The 20,891-nt window shown below is 34.7% G+C and overlaps 1 protein-coding gene across 5 annotated transcripts in view; it reads right to left on the bottom strand.

The window, feature by feature from the left end:
• The window catches only part of GLCCI1 (glucocorticoid induced 1), a 102,163-nt gene that overhangs the window by 55,151 nt on the left and 26,121 nt on the right, over positions 1 to 20,891 (bottom strand). For all 5 annotated transcript variants that reach the window (XM_070615726.1, XM_070615727.1, XM_070615723.1 and 2 more), the window contains exon 2: positions 14,614 to 14,765. In XM_070615726.1, coding sequence (XP_070471827.1) covers positions 14,614 to 14,765 — 152 coding nt within the window. The remainder of the gene's footprint in view (positions 1 to 14,613; positions 14,766 to 20,891) is intronic.

Below are 20,891 nucleotides of genomic sequence, written 5' to 3'. Positions count from 1 at the left end.
TATTACCTATTAAAAATTAACAAGTAGAATTTTGAGTTTCTGGTAATTTTAGAGATAGTATTTGAAACTGATGAATAAAACATTAAATGTTTTATGGATTTAAATTTTTCATCAATACACCTGAGTATATTCCTTTGGCAACCAAAAATATTACTTCCTAAACCAGGAAAACGACTACTTTTGTGTAGACTGTTCAATTCTAGGATTACACAATCTTCTGTCTCTTAATTAGCTAAGTGCTGAAACGGAAAGTAAAGGTATACTGTACAGGAAGGAATCTTTATATATTTACTCAACTGCCAGTTAGAGACGAACTCCACAGAAATAACAATTTAGGTCCCTGGAATGCAATCTAACAGGCCAAGATGGCCAAATCTTTGTACTTGCTTCCATTTCAAGAAAGACCTCCCACTTTCCAAAACTGTTCCAGCAACTGGTGCTTCTTAAACTTCAACAGCAAGCTCTTCGACAAGGGAGCACTGGAAACCCCAACAGCTGTATCGAGTCTGATTTTTGGTCAGGAAATAAATTTCTGATCAGAGAGGTAAAACAAAGTTCTCTTTGGTATCTATTAATATTTGAGGTATCTCATCTACTCCTTTGATTAAAGTCTTCCCCAACCAAGCTCCTTTCACCAAGGGAGGAAAAGGATAGCCACTGTAAATGTAATTCCAATAGCAAAGAATTTATCTATTTTAGAGTTGTTGACGGTATTAAACGTTGGCTAAATTTTAGCCAAATGCTAAGTACTTACTCCAGATTTTCTTAAAAACAAATAAAAATAAACAGATTTCTAGGGAAAGACGTTAGCAGAGAGGTAGGATCGTAAAACTCGATACACTCAAATTTAATGAAATTAGGAAAAAGAAATTAAGATGCTACTTTTTATGTATTTTGGCATGTTTAAATGTTTCACACTTGAAATTCCGAAAATTAATTTAAAACAATAAAATATCAAAGAAAAACATCATCTAGAGAAAGGGAAACAGAGGTATGCAGAATTTCATTTAAGATCTAACCATCCCATTGCTCATCTCTCAAAGAATACAAGAGGTAAACTAGAAAAGTTCTGAAATCTTTTTCTGATACCAACTTTGGAGGGAAGACGAATGAGGGAAGTAGACAGGCAGTCAAAGTGGATGGACTTGTCTAGAATAAAAGCTACTTTCACCTCAACTGCCCATCAGACATTTAAAAAAAACTGCCAGGCTCACCATGTCATTTTCCCCTAACTGGGAGGAATACAGCAGATGACTCCAAAGTAAATAAATAAATAAATGGCTCAAAGCCAATTATTTCCAGCAATAAGCAAGATTTACCAGAACAGAAAGACAAAAGACAAAAAATAACTAAGAAATGAAAACCATGAGAAAGAGGTAGGAGGAAAGGAGGAAGAAATTTCCTTTTGAATTTCCCCTTTCCATCTGTGAATTAACAGTGCCATGGACAATATTCAAACATTCACCTGTCTTTCTCCTCTCTGCTAGTAAATATAAATAATACTAACAATTACTTATTGATAATGTGTCAGTCACTATGCTTAGGATTTCAAATGCAGTAACTAAATTGAACTCTTAGAACAATCCTACAAGGTACAATGTCCCATTAACAAATGAGGAAACTGAGGAACAGAGGTAAAGCCATTTGCCCAAAATTGCAAAGCCAGAAAATGCTGGAACCCAGATTCAAAACTAAGCATTCTGATTCCAGAAACAGAGCTCTTGATTGATGGAAAGAAAACAGTGGAGCCGGCCTGGTAGTGTAGTGGTTAAGTTTGTGTGCTCTGCTTTGGCAGCCCAGGGTTCACAGTTCAGATCCCGGGTGCTTGTCAAGCCATGCTGTGGTGGCATCCCACATAAAAACTAGAGGAAGACTGGCACAGATGTCAGCTCAGTGACAATCTTCTTCAAGCAAAAAGTGGAAGACTGGGAACAGCTGTTAGCTCAGGGCCAATCTTTCTCATAAATAAATAAATAGATAGATAAATAAATAAATAAAAGTGACTAAAAAAAGAAAACAGGGTTTATTTACAATGTTAACTTATATCATGAAAAGGTTAAATTCAGGGAGAAATATTAATCAAGGTAGAGACTATTCTATAACAATAAACAATACCAACCATAAGGAAGACATAATGTACATAAATTTTTAAACATCTATAATATTATCAAGATCTATAAGGCAAGACCACTGGAAACAGATGCCAACAAAAAATCTTAACTCCACAACTGCCAGCTCATGACAGAACAGACATAAATAAAATGGGTTATATGGAAACTGAATAATTAATAAGGTTGAATATATAATGAATTTTATACCTAAAAGTAAAGACTATACCTTATTTTCAAATACTCAAAAAGCATTAAGAAAAAAACGGATCATACATTATGCCACAAGAAAATTTCAAGGAAGTTTCCAGAGACCTATAATTCTATACTCTTTACTATAATACAATAAAAGTAGAAATCAGATTTTTACTAGGAAAAGAAACTTTAACCATTTAGAAATTAAAAACAAAACAAAAAGCTCTCATATGCTAAACAGGATATTAAAACTGAAATTGTGTAATATCTTGAAAATATAACTAACGGAAACATTATATACTAGCCAAAGCTGAGCTGAAAGGACAAATCTTGGCATAAAACACTTATATTACTACACGAGAAATATCCAAATACAAAAGTTACGCATTCATCTCCAGAATCTAGAAGAAGAAGAATATACGCTACAGGAAGGCAGAAGAAAGGCAATGACAGAGTGAAGTCAGAGGGCAATGAACTAGAAAAGAAAAAAAAAACCAGGAAAATATATTCAACAGCTTAAAATCTTTTTTAAATACTACCATCTAATAAATTTCATCACTCAAAACAGAAACAGGCAATATTAAAAATGAGAAAAGAAAAATAACTGCAGATAGCAAAATTAAAAGAATTACACAAGAGCACTTTGTGAAACTCTACGCAAATACACTTGAAAATCTGGATGAAATGGATTATATTCAAGGAAAACAAAAGAAAAAATTGAACAAAAGAAACAGAAACCAAAAGAGACCAAAAGCCACGGAAGAAATTGAGATCTACTAAAGACCTACAGTCCAAAAACATACTAGTCTAGTCTGCTTCATAGGTAAAATTCTTTCAGACTCAACTAATAGATAATTACAATGATATTTACACCATGCCAGAGCAGAGGAAGGAAATCTTGCAAAACCTTTTTATGAAGCAAGTATAACAACTTAAGGATTACATTATGAAAAAGAAAAAATTTCAGACCTTATTTCCAAATATTGAAACAAATATAATAAATATTAACAAACACTTCATTTGCCTCTATATATGTAGAAAAAGAACTCCATAAACTAATAGCATTTATTCCAGAAATCTAATTATGGACCACTTATTAAGCAATCTATTAAAGAAATTCACCATATTATAGGTTATGAATCAAAACAATATATTCATTTCAATGACAAAATGTGAAGAATCACTCCCGATTTTAAAAAACCAGAAAAACGATTAGTAAAACAAGCACGTGTGTTTGATGAATGCAAAGCATACATGCTTCATAGCAAAAGTCAGTATATCACGTCCAGTCAGAAAACTTAGATGTATTACCATTAGAGTCAAGAACAAGCCAAAGCATTCACTACCATAGCCATTAGTTAACATGGTTGTGGGAGTGTTAACAAACGCAATTCTAAGAGAGGACGTATAACAAGTGATAAATAATGGAAAGGAGGTAGCAGAATTAGTATTTGTATAATCATATACCTGGAAAGCCAAAAAGAACTACCTGAAAAATCACTAGAAACAAGAAAATTCCAATTGAAAATGTCATATAAACAAATTAGAAAGCATAATTTAAGATCCTAATTACAATCTTAACCAAAAAAGACTCAGGTATAAGTTTAACAGGAAATGTGTTGATCCCATAAGAAGAAAGTTCCTGAAACGTTCCTCAAGGACAAAAATAACAAGTGAATAAATAAAAAGACAGATCTCTTTCTTGGATAAGACTCAATATGGTAAAGCTGACAATTCTACATAAATATTTAATTGCAATACAAAACATTTTAGGAAGAATTTGACAAATATGCAAGACTAGACAGGAATATTCTAAAAATAAATGTAGGGGCCGGCCCGTGGCTGAGTGGTTAAGTTCGCGCACTCTGCTTCGGTGGTCCAGGGATTCCCGGGTTTGGAGCCTGGGTGCGGACATGGCACCGCTCATCAGGCTATGCTGAGGCAGCATCCCGCGTACCACAACTAGAAGGACCTACAACTACAATATACAACTATGTACCAGGGGGCTTTAGGAGGAAAAGGAAAAATAAAACCTTAAAAGAAAAAAAAAAGTGTAATGAGTGGGACTAGCCATATAAGCTACTAAATACAATCTATAAAAATGAATTACCAAGGAACAAAAATTAAAACCATTCAGTGTTGAACAGGCACAAAAATATTTCAATGTTATATAGCCCAGAGAGTCCAGAAAGGGACCCAAAACAAGAATGGGGATTTATTATATGACAAGGGTGACACTGCAAATCAGTAGGGAAAATTATTCAACAACTGGTTGGTTACTTGGAAACATAAATAAATAAAGCTGGATCCCATCTTAATCCTTCCATTAAAATAAACCCCAGAAGGATCAAAGATATAAATGTAAAAAAAAAAAACCATAAAAGTTTTAGAAGAAAACATGGGTTAAAAAAATATTTTTTATTTTAGGGAAAATCCTTTTTAACTATAACATAATACAAAAAGCCACAGAATACAGATCAATGGAATAGAATAGAATGCCAGAAATAAACTCTTGCATATATGGTCAATTGATTCTTGATGGAGATATTAAGACCATTCAAAGGGGGAAAGGATGGCCTTTTCAAAAAATGCTATTGGATATCTATATGCAAAAGCATTAAGCTGAATCCTTGCCTTACACCATATACAAATTAACTCAAAATGGATGAAAGACCTAAACTATAAAACTCTTAGTAGAACACAAGTGAAAAGCCTCAACACACTGGAGTTTGGCAAACATTTCTTGGATAAGACACCAAAAGCAAAGGCAACAAAATGAAAAATAAACTGGACTTTACCATAATCAAAAACTAGGATACTATCAAGAGAGTGAAAAGGCAACCCACAGAATGGGCGAAAATACTTACAAATCATCTATCTGATAAGGGAATAACATCCAGAATATATAAAAAATTCCTAAAATTCAACAAAAAAATAAACCAATTCCAATAATGGACAAAGAGCTTAAATAGACATTTCGCCAATGAAGATATACAGATGGCCAAAAAGTATATGAAAAGATGCTCCATTAAGGAATTATAAATCAAAAGTACTATGAGATACTACTTCACATCCATTAGGATGGCTATAATGAAAAAAAAAAACCCAGAAAATAAGAAGTGTTGACGAGGATGTAGAGAAATTGGAGTCCTTACACATTGTTGCTGGGAATGTAGAATGGTGCAGCCACCATGGAAAACAGTACGGTGGTTCCTCAAAAATCTAAACATACAATTAGCACATTACCCAGCAATTCTATTTCTGGGAGTATACCCAAAAGAACTGAAAGCATTTTTGTACATACATGTTCACACCAGCATTATTCACAGTTGCCAAAGGTGGACACAACCCAAATGTCCATCAACTAATGAATGGATAAAGAAAATGTGGTATATACATATAATGGATTACTATTCAGCTTTAAAAAGGAAAGAAATTTAGATACATGTTACAACATGGATGAATCCTGAAAACATTTTACTAAGCGAAACAAGCCAGACACAAAAAGATACATGCAGTACGATTCTTCATATTTGACGTTCCCAGAGTAGTCAAACTCACAGAGACATAAAATGGTGGCTGCTAGGGGCTGAGGGGAGGGAGGAATAAGAAGTTGGTATTTAATGAATACAAAGTTTCAGTTGGGGAAAATGAAAAAGTTCTATAGATGGATGGTGGTGATGGTTGCACAACAATGTGAATGTACTCAATGCTATAGTTTTAACTATATACTTAAAAATAGTTAAATGTTAAATTTTATGTTATATATATTTTATTACAATTAAAAAAATGAAAATAGAAAAACAAAAAAAGAATGAGGTAGGGATTTACACGTTATGATAAGAAGAGATGACCGTGATCCATCAAATGGAAAAAGTAAGTTAGAGATACAATGCACAGTATGATTCCAACTGTGTGTCCATATGTTTAAAGAATATACTTACACATGTATAGAAAATTTCTTAAAACATGTACCAATAAAAAAAAATCTGTTAATAATGATTCACTAAGAACTGTATCTGGGGAGTCAGAAATTATTTATGTTCTTCTATATCATATGGATTATTTTACCATCAGACTATTTTTAAATAATATTAAAATTAGATAAAACTCAAAAACACATAACAAAGTATTTTATACTTCTTTTAATTTAGCAGACTTAGAAACATTCTGAGATAATTATCGAAGGTCTATAAATAGATCAGCAAGCATAGCCTATAAGAACTGAGCAGCACAGAGATATAAGATATTATGACGGGGAGCTGACCTTGGGGGTGATGTCTAAAATAGAAATTCTCTGTTTAGGCAAGTAATTTTTTTTCTTTTCCAAATAAAAAGCATTAAATTCAGCACTATATTAGCTGACCTTGGAGGTGAGGTCTGAAATAGAAATTCTGTGTTTAGGCAAGTGATTTTTCTTTTCCAAATTTTTTCCAAATGCTTTCCATCTTTTCTAAATGCTTTTCCAAATAAAAAGCATTAAATTCAGCATTATATTAGAATATAAATATAATGTAAAGTATTTTAGATCCTTATTTAAAAAGAGGAAAGAAGGTAGAAAGTGGTAGTGGTTTGACCTTATTGTATTGAACACATTTGCTTCCAGAAAGCCTGTTAATCAGAATCAGCTGTAGTAGATTCCGTATTAGTGGAAGACACAATTCCTCTTTGCCTAGGCCAGGTTTCAAGTTTAATGGACATTTCCGCAGAGGTGACTCATTGAGGCTGAGGTAGCCTGTTCCAGGGGCTGTTTCTGATGGCTACTTATAAAGAGAAAATTGCTTCTAACGCTACCAGGAAAAAAGAGACAAGGTCAGTCAAACTCGAAGAAAAGTGTAGCAGCATGATAAACTTTTAAGACTTTGCTTGAAAAGAAAGTTTAAAATAAGATCAAGAAGAAAGGTTAATTAAGAGAATGACAAAAATTTGAGGGAAAAAATTCACTTTTAGTACTGATTTTTTCTTTCATTCCACTTTGATACTGATTTTATGTTCACATTGAATCTTCTGAAAGATGAGAATTGAGAAACACACTATACTCTAAAAGGTACACAAAAATTGGTAAAAGGGGTTATAGATTGCATGTTAATCAGTAAAGACAAGATTATACTATAGTGACTACTCAATCTCCAAATCCCAATGGCTTGAAACTACAAAGGTTAATTTCTTGCTCACACTACATGTACATAATGGGTCAGAAAGAAGGCTTTGCTTAATCAATCAATGTAGTACACCATATCAACAAACTGAGGAATAAAAACCACATGATCATCTCAATAGAGGCAGAGAAGGCATTTGACAAGATCCAACAGCCATTTATGATAAAAACTCTGAACAAAATGGGCATAGAAGGAAACTACCTCAACATAATAAAGGCCATATATGACAAACCCATAGCCAACATCATACTCAATGGGCAAAAACTGAACGCCATCCCCCTGAAAGCAGGAACGAGACAAGGATGCCCTCTATCACCACTCTTATTTAACATAGTACTGGAGGTCCTGGCCAGAGCAATCAGGCAAGAAAAAGGAGTAAAAGGAATCCAAATAGGGAGGGAAGAAGTGAAACTCTCACTGTTTGCAGACGACATGATCTTATATATAGAAAACCCCAAAGAATCCATTGGAAAACTGTTAGAAGTAATCAACAACTACAGCAAAGTTGCAGGGTATAAAATCAATTTGCATAAATCAGTAGCATTTCTATACTCCAGTAATGAACCAACAAAAAAAGAACTCAAGAACACAATACCATTCACAATCGCAACAAAAAGAATAAAATACCTTGGGGTAAATTTAACTAAGGAGGTGAAGAACCTATATAATGAAAATTACAAGGCCTTTCTGAGAGAATTAGATGACGACATAAGGAGATGAAAAGACATCCCACGTACATGGACTGGAAGAATAAACATAGTTAAAATGTCCGTTCTACCTAAAGCAATCTACAGATTCAACGCCATCCCAATCAGAATCCCAATGACATTCTTTACAGAATTAGAACAAAGAATCCTAAAATTCATATGGGGCAACAAAAGACACCAAATTTCTAAAGCAATCCTGAGAAAAAAGAACAAAACGGGAGGCATCACAATCCCTGACTTCAAAACATGCTACAAAGCTACAGTAATCAAAACAGCATGGTACTGGTACAAAAAGAGGTGCACAGATCAATGGAACAGAATTGAAAGCCCAGAAATAAAGCCACACATCTATGGACAGCTTATCTTCGACAAAGGAGCTGAGGGCATACAATGGAGAAAAGAAAGTCTTTTCAACAAATGGTGCTGGGAAAACTGGAAAGCCACATGTAAAAGAATGAAAATTGACCATTCTTTTTCACCATTCACCAAAATAAACTCAAAATGGATCAGGTGAGACCTGAAACCATAAGGCTTCTGGAAGAAAACGTAGGCAGTACACTCTTTGACATTAGTATTAAAAGGATCTTTTCGGACACCATGCCTTCTCAGAGAAGGGAAACAACAGAAAGAATAAACAAATGGGACTTCATCAGACTAAAGAGCTTCTTCAAGGCAAATTAAAACAGGATTGAAACAAAAAAACAACCCACTAACTGGGAAAAAATATTTGCAAGTCATATATCTGACAAAGGCTTAATATCCATAATATAGAAAGAACTCTCACAACTCAACAACAAAACATCAAACAACCCAATCAAAAAATGGGCTGCAGACATGAACAGACATTTCTCCAAAGAAGATATACTGATGGTCAATAGGCACATGAAAAGATGCTCATCATCGCTGATCATCAGGGAAATGCAAATCAAAACTACACTAAGATATCACCTTACACCCGTTAGAATGACAAAAATATCTAAAACTAATAGTAACAAATGTTGGAGAGGTTGTGGAGAAAAAGGAACCCTCATACACTGCTGGTGGGAATACAAACTGGCGCAGCCACTATGGAAAACAGTATGGAGATTCCTCAAAAAATTAAAAATAGAACTACCATACAATCCAGCCATCCCACTTACTGGGTATTTATCCAAAGAGCTTGAAGTCAGCAATCCCAAAAGTCCTACGCACCCCAATGTTCATTGCAGCATTATTTACAATAGCCAAGACATGGAAGCAACCTAAGTGCCCAGCAACAGATGAATGGATAAAGAAGATGTGGTACATATATACAATGGAATACTACTCAGCTGTAAAATAGAACAAAACCATTCCATTTGCAATAACATGGATGGACCTTGAGGGAATTATGTTAAGTGAAATAAGCCAGCGAGAGAAGGATAATCTGTGTATGACTCCACTCATATGAGGAATTTAAAATTATGGACTAAGAACAGTTTAGTGGATACCAGGGGAAAGGTGGGGTGGGGGGTGGGCACAAAGGGTGAAGTGGTGCACCTACAACACGAATGACAAACATTAACGTACAACTGAAATTTCACAAGATTGTAACCTATCATTAACTCAATTAAAAAAAAAAAAAAGAAAGAAGGCTTTGCTTGTCACTGTCACTCAGGGACCCAGATGGACACAGTAGCAGTGAATACTGTTACTTCCCCTTGTCAGAGTGAATTCACCAGCCAGCTCTTTAAAGCTTCTTCCCAAAGCAAGTCTCATGGCCACACTTAATTTCAAGTGGGCAGAGATGTATAATCCTACCTTGTGCCAAGGAGAAAGAAGGAAAATATTTGTTAATGGCTCTAATCACTACTATACCTGGGAGGTCTGAGGAAACACCTTTGATTACTGTTGTATACCTTTTTTATTGTTTGACCAGTTTGCAAAGAGTATATGCTACTTTCTCATTTAAAAACACACTCCACACAGAATTTTAAATTTGTCCAAAGATGAAGTTTCATACTTCAGACTACAGGGCTAAAACTGAGGAAATACTATTGTCTAAATACAGTAACCATAACTGCAAGTTCACTTTTAAGAGTTGGTAATAAATTTTTGTTTAAAAAATGTTGTATCTGCAAGGCTAATGTAACAAAGTAACATCAAATTCCACAAAAGGTTTTTAGTTTTTCTATTAAGCTACAGAGATTATTCTAATAAACTGGCAATGATCCATTTCTTCACTGGCCTTAAAAGTCTCTTTTGGTCCTCAGAATAAATGTTGAATGCGCAAATCAAGTATTAATAACTTCAATTTACAGAAAAGGAAATTGAAGTTTGGACTACACAGCACTTAATTGGGCCATGATTTTTTTCCAACATTTTATTTTAAAAAATTCAAACATAAAGAACAGTGGAAGAAACTTCTCAGTGAGTACTCATAAAGTCAACACTTAGATTCTATATTTAACATTTTGCTGTATTTGCCTCATCACATATCTATACATCTATCTATCCATCAATTGATCTTATTTTTTATTAATTTCCAAGTAAGTTACAGACAGAAGTATACTTCACCCCTAAACGTCTTACTGGAGTTCAGTATTTGTTTATATTCTATATTTTTAAAGTTAAGTTATACAGTAAAGTGCATAAGTGTACACCTGGGTAAGTTCTGATAAGTGCATTCAAAACATGTAACCAAAATTTCTATCAAGATTTATAACACTTCCATCATCCCAGAAAGTTCCCTCACATTGGGCCTTAATTTGAACACAAGATCTCCCTCCAAAGTCCATTGTTTTTTCACAACACTATGCTACTTCTTTTCAAAAGGCTTCAAGTGTTAATATATTAAACATTAAGAACTTTCTCACCCCCAATAATTAAGGTAGTTGAAATATAGAAATACAAAAGGACGAAAATACGAGAGATACCCTCCACCAAAACCAGACAGCCTAGGTATCTAATATCTACAGCAAGTTGACTGTTATCACCTTTCCTCCACCAACTCTCATTAAATAAACAAAAACTTCTACTTTCCTCCTCAAGAGTTCAAGAGTTAATCTGGGAGGAATAGGTGTGACAATAATAACCATCTCATATATTCATCTCTTGTATCTGCAATTAAACTAAGAGGTGCTTTGGGCAAGACCATTTCTTATGCTTGTGAGGCAAGCACTAGGTTAAGTGCTATGTCCTTTAGTGGTTACTAGGAAAGGCAGTGGGGAACTGGAGAAAAAGCAAAAGCTTTGGAATCAGCCAAATCTGGGTTCAAATCTCTTCATATTTATTAGCCATATAACCACATACAAATTACTTAATTTCCTTAAAATGAGGCCTATATTTTGCCTTCCTTTCAATGTCAGGTTTCCCAAATAAACGACTTACATGTAAGACTCAAGCAAGAGAAGCCTCTACCCTGGACCTCAAACTTTAGTGGGAATTGCTCTGGTCCTCTTCCAGCCACATGCCTCCACACAGGGTGCAGACATCTTGAGGTCAAGAGGACGTGCACATCATGAGGCCACACCTCTGCCATAGACTATGCTCTGGGCAATCTAGTCCCAGGAATTTCTTGCCCAAATAGCAGCGAGCTTGGCTTCCAAGGTTGGCAAGGACTTATTCCCTGGGTCTCCCTTCCTGAGGGAGTATGGGTGGAGCAGAAATATGAAGACTGGGGGGGCGGTTCAAACATCTGTGTAAAGCCACTCTTCAGAGTACAGAATGCTATGCAGGGTGGGAAGACATACAGGTTTAAGTTCAGAAGGTGGTGAAGCCTTGGCCCATGTAGACACATTCTGGCAATGTAACTTAGTTCAAATCTAAACTTCAAGGTCCATATGAAGGTTTACTTGCCAAAGCAGAAGGATAAAATATATTTTATGCAATAGTTTGTTAATTTAACTTATACAGATATGGTATGTGGATCTTCATTTATAATTGCTCCAGACTCCGCAAATGTTACAAACGGGCCTGTGTGCTGTTAGTTGTTAGTGCCTTTCAGTCAAATCCAACTCTTAGTGACCCCATGTACAGCAGAGTGGAATCCTGTCCAGTCTTTCTATCTCCCCCTCTCACCTTCCAGCACTGTATCAGACAAGGCTCCACTGTTCTTCATAGGATTTTCATGGCCAACTTTTTGGGAAATAGGTGGCCAGGTCCTTCTTCCTATAACGTCTAGTCTGGAAGCTCCACTGAAACCTGTCTACCATGGGTAACTCTGCTGGTATTTGAAATACTCAGGGCATAGCTTTCAGCATCATAACAACACGTAGGCACTACTGTATCACAACACACAGATGGGTGGTGTGGTTCCCTGACCAGAAACGAACCCTGACGACGGTGGTGAGAGTGCTGAATTTTAACACTACACCACCAGGGCTGGCTGGGCCTGTCTCTATCTACTACTGCTAAGCTAACATGCACTGCCACATTCATTTTCAAATATTATCATATTTAGTCACATAACATTATCATGAGTTAGGTTTCATTAACTCCACCACACAGATAAAGAAATAACATGCTTTAGAAACCTACTCAGTGCCCTTTTCTTCTATCTCCATATCACTCTCTTAATTCCCAAATACTCTGAGTTCCCTCCTCTACCAAATCATCAATACCACACTCTCCAAGACAGTGTGCCCTTAATCCCTAAATCCAGTCCTTATTCTCCATGACATCTCTTTAGCACCTGATACTATTAACAAGGTTCCCTTTCTTAGAACAGCTTTCCCTTTGGCTTCTAAGGCTAGACTACTTCAGTTCTCTTAGCCTTTGTTCTTTCTTTGGCTCCTCCTCTGAGTTTCTCAGAATTTTTGTGAAGGATGAGTAAGATAATGTTTCTGGAGAGTGTCAGCATAAAGCACATATATTCAATAAAAGGTAGGCTTTTAAAATTTAATCTAAAAAGAAGAGCTACCACTTTTAAGCACAGTGCCAGTTAGTCTACTAGATGATACACACACACACACACACACACACACACACGCACACTATTCCATTTATCCTAACAGCACCATAAAACTGAAGTTCAGACTGTTGACAAATTAACCTGTATTAGAAACCTGGCTGCAGCACTTTCCAGTTTTATGATCCTGAGTAAGTCACTTAACTTCACTGAGTTTCTGCTTCCCCATCTGTGTAATCTTACAATGTTCTTGTGAGACTTAAACAAAGCACAAGATATAAAACACACAGCACATGGTACATAATCAGTAAATGTTAACTCCCTCCTCTTGTTACTTCCAAGTGAATACATTAGTTTCCTCTCTTTTCCTTGTGTGGATTTCCAAAAACTAAGTCCTTGGTCCCTTGACCTTCTTTCTTTATACTCTATACTACATTTTATCATACTTGTGAACCCAACTCCTCCAGAAAGATGGTTTTGAATTATCTGTGTCCATTCCTAGGTGTCCAGGCCGACATCTAAGTTTTGCTAGTCATTTCTACTTGAGAATCCCACTGCCTACCATATTAAACCGATCCTTTTCCTCACAAAATGAAGAATGGAAAGCAAAACACTAGGGTGGAATAAAATATTACAAAGGCAGAATTGATAGGATGGATGACAAAGAAGCTAACTTCACAGTTTCAAGGTTCTCTGCGAAAATTCAAAAAATTGAGAAGATTCTCATAGATCATGTCCAAAATTTTCTCCCCTTTCTCTCTTCTCGCATTCGTCAGACAAGAAACTCTAATCCTTCTATTTCCTGACCTACAAAGCCCAAAATGTTCTCATACATTTGAATTTCCTCACATTTAAATGCCCCATTCATCTAAAATCTAACTATATACTATCTTCTATCACCAATTTTCATAAATTTATATCTTATTTTCCTAACTATACTGTAAGTTCTTTAAGGCCAACAACCACCTCCTATACTTTTATTAGTATTCTTCATAATGTTGATTGACTACAGTTATGAAGACATGATCAAGAACTCAGAAATCATAAATTTTCAGATTTTCTTCTGACATGGAAGGAAAAGCTTTTCAAATCAAAAGCTTGGAGAACCTTCCACAGATAGGGGAAGTGTGACAAAGTAAATTTTCTATCTTTTGCCAAAGGTTTTAGTCTTGTCTTTAAACAGAAAAAAAAAATCCTTTAACATAAATTTCCTTAGCCATGCTAATACTTTATAAATTATTTCCAAGAACTGTGCAAACTTTTCTTCAAAAATTACTTATATTTTCTAACATGCTTACTAGTCATTATATTAATTTCTGTTGGAAAGCAATTATTGAAACCATAAGTCTCAAAAACTGTATAACTTATGTGCTATTAAATATTAAATAAATTTTAAAAATTTCAAATCCAAATGAAAAAAAACAATTTATCTAAAGCTTATTAAAAGAAATGGCTTTCTTCTTTGGTTGAATATATTACATTTCAAATTTGGGAAATTTTTATTAAATTACATTTTCTTTACTGAGATCAAAACAGAACTGCCGAGCAAGGAAACTGATTTTGATTGCTTATTTTACCTGAGTAGCTTTATCTTTCATGCACGAAGGGTAATGAACATGAGGATCCCGCGGCCACTGTCCTGTGAGGTAAGGTCCCGTTATCGTATCCAAGGAAGAGGTTCGCCTGATCGTACTAGAGGTTCGAACTTGCTGAGATTTTGGCCTGTCCACTACAAAGAGTGAAAAAGAATTAGATTAGTTGGTAACAAAGCAAACTTTAAAACTATCTAAACTTCATAGTTTGTAGAACATCACCCTGTCAATTTTCCCTATATTTACCCTAACTGCCCTGTTACATGATCTGATGAAATTTACAGACTGTCTTCAAAGGAAAATACATTCACATATTAAATCTTGCATACACTTTCAGGGCAGGCGCAGACTCTATGAAACCCATCCATGGTTATTCATTGTCTTTAACTTACAGCCCCTATTTTTCACAATTTGGCTCCCATATACCTCAATGTTTAATGTCTTGCCACTCCTTCATAAGCCCATGCTAACTACTAAGTGCCACATTAATTGCAGTTTCCAAAATGTAAAACACTCCCTTCTCCACCCCTATGTTCTATTATTTCCTGAGCCCAGCTCTCCTTTCTTGTTCACTTGACAAACCCTTATCTTCAAGACCAGCTCGGGTGTCACACTGCCTCTATGCAACCTTTCCAAATACCATTCTTTCTCTATCTCTATCATTCTCTGTTTAAAATATATGTGCCCTCCTCTGCTTGCACAGAACCCTAAGTTTGTCTCCCTCCCCCACCTGAGCATAAGTTTAGTCCCTACAGACTGAAAAGGAGTTAATGCTCAATACTAATTTAACAAATGTATTCACAGTGGCACAAAAATAATGGTTATCAAGAACCCTGTATTTTAACTCAACTTCCTCATTTATGGATGAAGAATTTGAAGCCCAGAGGGATAAAACAGGACTGCTAACAGATGACAGAGGTAAAAAAGGTACTAAGATCTCCACACACGTTTCAATCTACTAAAACAATCTACCTCTCCTCTCCATATGGATAACACAGGTACCTCTGTTGAAAATTGAAGTGATCATACTGAACTCCTTTTCATATATACATTTATGATATAAATCATATATACAAGATTTTTCATATATACATCCCAAGTAATTTACTACTGACGTACATTCTATAATAAAATCCAGTGGATTATAAACTCCAAGGTTCAGAGTCTTATTCAGAGGTATATCTCACATCAAACAAAACGCCTTGCGTATTACAGAACAAGCAACATTTGTTATTGAATGCTGTCTTTTAGCTATCTTCCTGAAACCAGAATAGATAGTTTTATCAGAAAACGCAGTATACTCTGATGTTTTTGCATTATTTATATATCTTAACAACTGCAGTTTTGATTTCTTCTTTGACCCTAGAGTGTTAGAGAAGATCTAAAAATTACCAAATTTCCTCCCTATCTTCATTAGTTAGCTCTAATTTTACTTCACTGTAGGCAGAGAATCAAGGATGACCTATTTCTACCCTTTGGAATTACCTGAAATTTTCTTTGTGACCAAAAACATGGTCAATTTTTATAAACATTTCATGAGTCTTGGAGGCGATATATTTTCTGTTTTCAGAATACATAGTTCTTTATTTGTCTTGTACATTGACTGAAATAAAGATACAGAATATAGGAATAATATAATTATCAGCTTCATCTGTCAGAGATTTAGAGAAGTACTCTAAAATTTCTAAACCACTATTGAGATCTAACAATTCTCTTTATTTCCTGCAATTTTTTATCATTTATATTTTAGTTCTGTATGATTTGGTACATACTGATCCATGACATCATCATCACACCTTACATGCTTCACTATTATAATCTGTTCCATTTACTACTCTTTAGCTTTAAACTCTTGTCAAATTGAACATTATGATCCCCTTTTGCTTTCCTTCTTTTATAATTTGCCTGGTATGCTTATTCTTTCATTTCAATTTCTCTGAATCATTCTGCTTATGTGTGCCTCTTGTATACAGTAGATAATTAGGCTTTTTGGAAAAAACTTTGTAGTGAGCCTTCTTGTAAGAGGTAAATTTATCCTACTTATGTTTCCTGTTGTAACAAATTTGATTTAACTTGTAACTTTTTTCCTCCTATTTTGCAATGCTTCCTTGCTACTTGTTTTCTATGTTTTACTGAAGCTATGTAGACTGTTTTTAGTTTGACCACTAGAAGTTATTTTTATTGATTATTTTAAATATTTTTTTCTGACTATAAAAGCAATAGCCACAAATTTTAGTAACTTTGGGAAACACAGAAAATTAACATGTCTCTCATAATCTGACTTATAACAACTTGTTTAAAATTTTTAAAAGTTACTTTACATTCCTTCCACCAGGAAGAAACAAAAGAAACAGATTATTCCTTGAAAAACAGAGCCAACATTTATAGCAATCCACCACTAAATTAAAGAAGGCCTACATAAAGGTCAGCTATAACCAGAAAATGAAAAGTCATCATAATGTGAAAACCAGTGCCTAAACTTAAATTGCTCCAAACTATTTAAAAAGTTGTATGCATCTACCTATAGCTACTAAAACTGGTAATTATAAAAACTGCTATGGTTAAATAAAAAACAGGGACCATTTTTATGTTTTAAAATGAGTCCCTTGATTTGTATAGTACAATATTCTAATCTATATTTACTAACTTTTATATTTTTAGGTACTGGATCTTTGCCTATCAATTTCAAAAGATCACAAGTTCTCCCCTTAGTGTCCACTCTCTGTGATTACTTTGTTAGAACTGTGGTCTTCAAGTTATTTTGACTAAGTACTCCTATTGGTAAATATGTAAGCATGTAGCAATATGTGTAGTTAGTTATTTATACATGAGATATGTACTATATGATAAATGTTATATTATTATAAAACATACAAAATAAATTGATATGCATGAAATAAAAAGTAAAATATATATGGAAAAAAACCTGAGAAGTTATGATGTTTTCTTCCTGTATCTCAATGGGTGGCCTTACTCACTGTGAAGACCACTGGGATAACGGACCTGAAATTGGGTGCTAAATGCAATCTATAGATTGGCCAGTTAGTTTGTCTAATTCTATAACTCTATTGCTTAACTGTGCTAAGACCGTACAGACAAGCACCACACATTACCAACACACACACACACACACAAAACTAAAAGAAAGAAAGAATAAGAGAATAAGTTAGGATAACACAATCCCATATCTTATTATAAAATTCACTCTACTCTCATGTTTAAAAAAATTAAAGTATATGAGGCAAATATACTTGAACCTGAAAGGTTATATTTCAAACATATACTTTAAAAGAAAGATTCTCACCATTGCTCACATCAGGAAAATTTCAAAGATGTGGAGTAGTTGGTAATTTCCAACTAAATTATTTGAAGGGTAAAAATTGAGAATGGGTTGAAAAATCGGCAAGGATAGTACTCTTCGAAGATACAACTAGCCATAATAACCCTACTTATCAAATATCACTAGGGCCTTAGATTTATCATAAACAGTGCAATTCTATTTCAACAAGATGACTTGTTCTTATTATCTAAACTATCATGGCAATGGGTTTTTAACTGCCTCAACATCTGTTTTGATTCAAATTTTTATTTATTTAATTTTTGGTATTATATCCTACCAATTCGGGTTTCACAATTTAGTGCAATAAGGAAAATCAACACTGGTTTTGCATTATTCAACACAATAAATTGTTCCTTATTTCTTGATTACAGTTGTGACTAGAACATGTATTTAGTTTTGAATTGAATGATCACAGTATTTTTCTGCTAATTGTTACAAAATTACCTCAATTCAAGTAGGTCAAACAAGAGGACACCTTATCAACTAGAAACTTACATTAATATAGTCAATCTTTGAATTAATTTACAAGAGCTTGAATAACAACAAAATTGCTAAAATATTCAATTATATATATGTAAAATATGAAAGAAAGTCAATTAAATAAATACTATCATTAAGCTAAACAGGGATCAGGAAAATAGTACCTTCATAAGTGGTAAAACCAAGTAATAATTATTACTAACTAAAACTTGCTGAATGTCTTCTATATGGAAAGCACTGTTTCATGTACCAAGGGGAATTACAAAAGAAGTTTCGGACTCTCCTCAAGGTGTTTACATTCTGGTTGGGGGAGATATGATATGTATAATTAGACTATAATACGAAGCAGTACATGTATGGCACATGCACATCAGTAAAGGATAGGAAGGCAAACGAGCCAAAAAATAGATGAGGCAGCAGACAGCAAGACTGATGCTCTCTAACTACACCAACGGGAACTTTGAAGGACTAGAAAGAGTCTTGCCATGCCACTTAGCAGTCTTACTTAAATATTTGAGGGTAAAACACAGAATAACTAAACTCAGGAAGAAAATACAAAAAAAACTCACATCTACTTCCAGTACTATCACATTGTTAGGACCAGAAGATGACTGCTCATAGCAGTTGTCTGTAAAAGGGCTTCCTCATTACATTCATCTATAGATTGTGCTTTCCCTCCTCCCTTCCCCCTGAATCAAGAGCCACACAGCAGCAGCAGCTGGTAGGCCTGTGGCCCGTCTCGGGTACCTACCGAGGACCATACAAAATAATTCTTGCTCTCTAACAGCCAATTGGAAATTCAATTTTACAGTAATAATAGTAAAATAGGTTTAAAAACAAGAAGCTATATCACATAACTGTGAACCTGAATAGCAAACCAGGCATTGTTCTAAACAGGCAGAAAAAAGCTTAATATCTAATTCCCAGAGCAATATAATATGATGTTAAATTCATTCATTCCCAACAATAATTTTTACTTTAGTGGCAATGACTGAAGACTGACTGGTTAGTGAGTTTGAAAATCTGATGTTTTAAGAAGCTAATCTGCAGTGGAAAATTAAGAAAGCTAAGTGGAATTTCTCCAAGTCAAAAAAAAAAACAGTGAATGTTGGAAACTTTAAGAACTTCAGCCACAGTAATATGAAACAAGCCACCACACCTTCCAAACTAACCTTACCAAGTGGTAAGGAGAATGCAGTATTTTTAAGTGCATAAGATACCTATACAGAATGTAAACCAACACACGTAAATTAAAAAAAACTGTTCACATTCTTTTCTTAGACTTTAGCACACTCCAACCTTTTTCGCCCTATATTCAGTCTGCACAAGTGAATAAAAATTGTCAGTTCTCTGTGTTTAGCTCTCAATTAATGATTATCAGCCAAAGCTTTCCCTTAACATTGATTACATAAGCAGAGCACATCTAAACTTAGAGAGCAATTAAATAAAAATTTATTTAAACCTTCTGAGAAAGAACTATTATTCCTTCAACTACCGGGTAAGGACTATAACTCCATGAAACTTAGCCATTATAACATTACCAACAAGAATGAACTGCTTCTTACTTTATTCAAAACCCATCACTGGGGACCAGCCCCGTGGCCGAGTAGTTAAGTTCACTCGCTCTGCTTCGGCAGCCCAGGGTTTCGCAGGTTCGGATGCTGGGCGCAGACCTAGCACCGCTCATCAAGCCATGCTGAGGTGGCGTCCCATATGCCACAACTAGAAGGACCCACAACTGAAAATATATACAGCTACGTACTGGGGGAGCTCTGGGGAGAAGATGGAAAAATAAAATCTTCAAAATCCATCGATTACAATTATACAGAATCTTCAAGCCGAACAATTTAGCAAAATGCTTTAGATAGCTAAGTACTAATACGAATTTTTCCAGTTCTTTACTACAGAGAACTCATATTAAATAACTAGCTTTTATATAAAGGTATCACATTAATAATGCTAGCCAATAATACCAAAACACACACATATAATGATACTTTGTCTTGAATTTAAGCTACTAAAGTGTGTAAAACCTTTTTATCCTTTAACAGTTAATAAAGCAAAAACAATCATGTTTATCACCTAACTTCGCTAACATTAGAAATGAAAACAGCCATTAAGTCCCATAATGCATACATATGTGTATGCGTGTACCTGCGTGTGTGTATGCCTTAAATTACCCAGTACTGGTTAGAAGATGTTAAAGGACGTTAAAAAAAAATTGGCAATGCTTTTTAGCCACTACAATGTCAACCTCTGAGCATGTCTGAGAAATAACAGAAACAGCTTTCTAATATTTCACTCAGAAATTAGATCTTGAGAGATCCTAGAACATAAAGGTGCAAAGTTTCCTTAGGCAACTTGCAGGTGGACTAAACAGTGGATCTTGAAATGTGGTTTTCTGTATAAGGATCACCAGTTTGTTATAAATCCAAGTTACTGG

The sequence above is a fragment of the Equus przewalskii genome, chromosome 4, assembly GCF_037783145.1.
Source record: "Equus przewalskii isolate Varuska chromosome 4, EquPr2, whole genome shotgun sequence".
NCBI lineage: Eukaryota > Metazoa > Chordata > Mammalia > Perissodactyla > Equidae > Equus > Equus przewalskii.
The sequence above is the reverse complement of the archived record's forward strand: the minus strand, read 5'-3'. Positions and strand labels throughout refer to the sequence as shown.